The following is a 3,593-nucleotide window of genomic DNA, read 5'->3' as shown; positions in this document are numbered from 1 at the left end:
GCTGAACCACAAAGTTTTCTGAAGTTGAGGAATGTACTTCAGAAACAAAATGTCTTTGATTTTAAAGAACAGTTTAAAAAAATTTGAAAACCGTGCTCAGCTTTCAGCTGATTGCAGTAAAGCAATGCCGTGCTGACCGTTCATTGATTTGACAAAGAAATCAACAGGGAAGAGCACTGTTTAAAGTTTGTAAAGCCCATCTTGCTACGAATTCCTGTGAGATCAAATCAGTGTCGCAAACAGAATCATGGAAATCCATGGGATTTCTACATATTGTGAGCAATGAAAAACCAAAACCAAACAAACCCCATCGCTTGGAACTTCTTTGCTGCATTTCTAATGCTTTTTTCACACACTGACTGGCTATTATTTTTTTTTTGTAGCAGGAGTACACATTTGCAGTATTAATACAAATATTTTGGTGTATTTTCCAGATGACAGCACTAGCAAAAGCCACTGGTGACGCTGTGCTCAAGTTCGAGCCGTTTGTTCTTCACGTGCTGTGTCAGGAGCTGCAGGATGCACAGCTGCTGGTAAAGTCACACCAAGTGACGGCGTCACATCGCTGTTCTGGTATAGCCCTTGCTGTAAAAGTACAATCATTGGCTCCTGAGTAAGTTTTAGCACTTGACAATAGTCCCAGGTGTGCGGTATGTTTAATAATTGGGGTAGTAAAAATAAGCTGATGCAGAAAACACAGCTTGAACTTGGAGATTTTGCTGTACTTTATGGAAAACAAAATGACCCAACTAGAATTCAGTGTTTGAGCTGAAGCAGGTGCCTGGAAAAAAGTTTTTCCTCATGAGCCTGGGTTGCTTTTGCTGGCTGGAAACGATGGGTTTTACACGTCATTTTGCTACCAGCCAGCCTGTTTGACGCCAGTGTTGCAATTAATTGAGTGGTACCTTTGCCTCCTGCCTTTCCAGAATGGCTCTGGAGAGTAACACGTGATGGGTTTGTTCCCTCATTAATGCAGAAGAGAGTTGATTAGCTCCTTTTACGGTACTGCTGCACTTTCAGCTATAAAAGTGATGCATGACTGTCTGTTACCAGCTCTTCAGGATAAAATAATTCAGTTTACAGAGAGACATGAATCCACCTGCACTGATGGATTAACACCAGACCATCAGGATGGTCTCTGGTTCTTTGACAGCTAGCCACTATCTGTAATACTGTGTGGGTTTCAGCTTGAAAACATTGTAGTTAACTACTGTTTCTTTAATTTGCAGAGATGGTTTTGAATAAGTCACTTGCAAAACTCAGATTATAAACTGCATTATGCAACCATAGTTATTTCTTGCAGTGAAAGTGTATAAGACCTGTTTAAGGCATTTATTTTATCTTCAGCATTCGGTGGCGATTGATTCTGGGTTCAGGAACTCTGGTATTACGGTGGGCAGAGGAGGAAAAATTATGATGGTAAGGACTTTTCTACTTAACTGTAAGGAATGTAACAAAATCATACCGTTACCATTAACCTCGATTTTTTTATGAGCCAAGATATGAACTGTAATGTGATCGACAGCTATCACAGGCCATGCTGTAGCAAAGAAACATCTTTCTGCTTTAGTTGAGAGCAAACCAAGTGATTTGCAGATAAGTGGGGGTTTTGCCTGTAATGAACTCCCCATATTATTTAAATAACCTACATAAAATAAAAAACTTTGTTCCAGATAAATCCTGTGTGTTTTTAGGCTGTCCGGAGCACTCATTGCTTAGAAGTACCATTGAGCCACAAGGGTAAAGTGATGGTCTCCGAAGAATATATTGAATTTCTGATACACACAGCTAATCGGAAAATGGAAGAAAATGCAAGGAGGATTGACAGGTTTGTAAGAGTACACCCGTCCTATCCACAACATCAAATCGAAAAGTGAGAGAGGTTATGTAAAAAAAAAAAAAAACCAACAAAAAAACAGACAACTGTCTCAAAGTCTAAAATACAATTTCAATTAATTTTTTGAGTTCTGCAGACTACAAACTATTTAAGCAAAAGCCTATAGACATGAGTTTGCCAGCTCTCTGTTACTGCATAGGGTTTCCATTTCTTTCTCTAATGATCACAGCATTTGCTGTTCTGACTCAGTGACCATTCAGAATATCCCGACTGCAGGGCACACTCAGTCCACTCAGGGCTTTGTGTCATTTCCAGAAGTGCTGATGTGTGCAGTGGCTGGAGGGTCTCACACACTTGGGGTCCTGAGGAGCCAGTGAGCACAAGGGACAAGGACACCTGCATGGACCAGCACCGATTTGTTTTTTGTGTCCATTGAAAATCTGTAGTTGTTAGAGGCAATTGCTAATGGTAGCAGTGCATCTGATCACTAATGGCATCATTCATCAGACATTTAACCTGGTACCATTTTATGGTTTCTGTATGATTAACAGGGTCTTAACGGCACTCAAGTACATACACTGATGTCTTAACACACAGGCACCGCAAAGAGAAGCGCCATGGCGTACACAGGGACCCGTGTTGATACTGCTAATTTTTCTACTAACATCCCAATGTTAGTAACGACTCTCTCCCCTTAGCACATTTAATTATATTACAAAAGCATTAGTTTCTCAGAGTAGTTTTGCAGATCCTGAGCAAACCTATAAAAATAACCACTACTCAATTGGTTTTTTTTCTAGGTTCTACAAATGCTTGCAGTTGGCTTTGGGAACGGCCGGCAGCGCAACCAGCTCGCCAGCTGCGGAGAGGGAGAGGAGCCGCTCCATGTACGTGCGCAGAAGGAAGAGGAAGAACTTTCGGGAGCCAGGGCTACCCACTGCTGCAGAGGGACTCAGCGAGGACTTGGAGCCTGAGGACAACACAGAGAGCAACCTCGATGTCTTTGCTGGAATCACAATATAGACTGAGGCGTTGGAAAGCAAATGGCAACTGAGTAACGTGATGCTCTTTGTAAGAGATACAAATACTGCTCTGTTCTAAGTAGTAACACTCTCACTGACATTCACCAGAAGAGGTAATTAAACAGAACTGAGAACAGGTTTAACGCCACAGCAGCACAGAACAAATCCCTAGAATGATTGGGTTTTTAACAGCACTGTTGAATTTACAGTCTCTTACTCTCAGTCAGTGACCACAGCAATCGCTGGTTTTCCACAGCCTTGGCCATGGTCTCTGTGGAACCCTTTTGCTTCCAAATGCTGGGTTTAAGCCTTCTGGTTTTTGGAGAGCAGAGAAACTAAAAACTGGGTTGTGATCCTTGAAGGTTTTTAATCCCTGTAGGAACTGCAAAACAGCACGCAGCAATGCAGATGGTGCTTTCACAACAGCACAATGCCATGTGTCTATCAGCTGAGGAGCAGCACCTGGCTTGGAAGCTGGAACAGAAAGGACCGAGCTGGTGCTGTCCTGCGCTGGCTCCAGCCTGGGTGCTGCATCCCTGTGCCTGACTCTGTTCATGTGTTCTGCTTCCTTGGCCACAGCCGCTAGGGGTTATTTTCCTGTGTGTTTTATCCAGCTCTGTATACTGATGGTTTGTCAGCTCACTTGTTACCATTCAATGTGGCCAGCACCAAGCCTTGGCTCCAGCTGTCAGGCAGAAAATCAAGCCACGCATCCAGTGCCAGGTGTTCTTACC

The 3,593-nt window shown here is 42.8% G+C and overlaps 1 protein-coding gene across 1 annotated transcript in view; it reads left to right on the top strand.

Moving 5' to 3' along the window:
- Positions 1-2,860, top strand: part of TYW3 (tRNA-yW synthesizing protein 3 homolog (S. cerevisiae)) — a 5,268-nt gene extending 2,408 nt beyond the window's left edge. The window contains exons 2-5 of the mRNA XM_010189305.1: positions 435-533; positions 1,348-1,419; positions 1,695-1,828; positions 2,638-2,860. Of these exons, the coding sequence (XP_010187607.1) occupies positions 435-533; positions 1,348-1,419; positions 1,695-1,828; positions 2,638-2,860 (528 nt within the window). The remainder of the gene's footprint in view (positions 1-434; positions 534-1,347; positions 1,420-1,694; positions 1,829-2,637) is intronic.
- Positions 2,861-3,593: the final 733 nt, after the last annotated feature.

The sequence above is a fragment of the Mesitornis unicolor genome, unplaced genomic scaffold (genome assembly GCF_000695765.1).
Source record: "Mesitornis unicolor isolate BGI_N332 unplaced genomic scaffold, ASM69576v1 scaffold32157, whole genome shotgun sequence".
Classification (NCBI taxonomy): Eukaryota; Metazoa; Chordata; class Aves; order Mesitornithiformes; family Mesitornithidae; genus Mesitornis; species Mesitornis unicolor.
The sequence above is the reverse complement of the archived record's forward strand: the minus strand, read 5'-3'. Positions and strand labels throughout refer to the sequence as shown.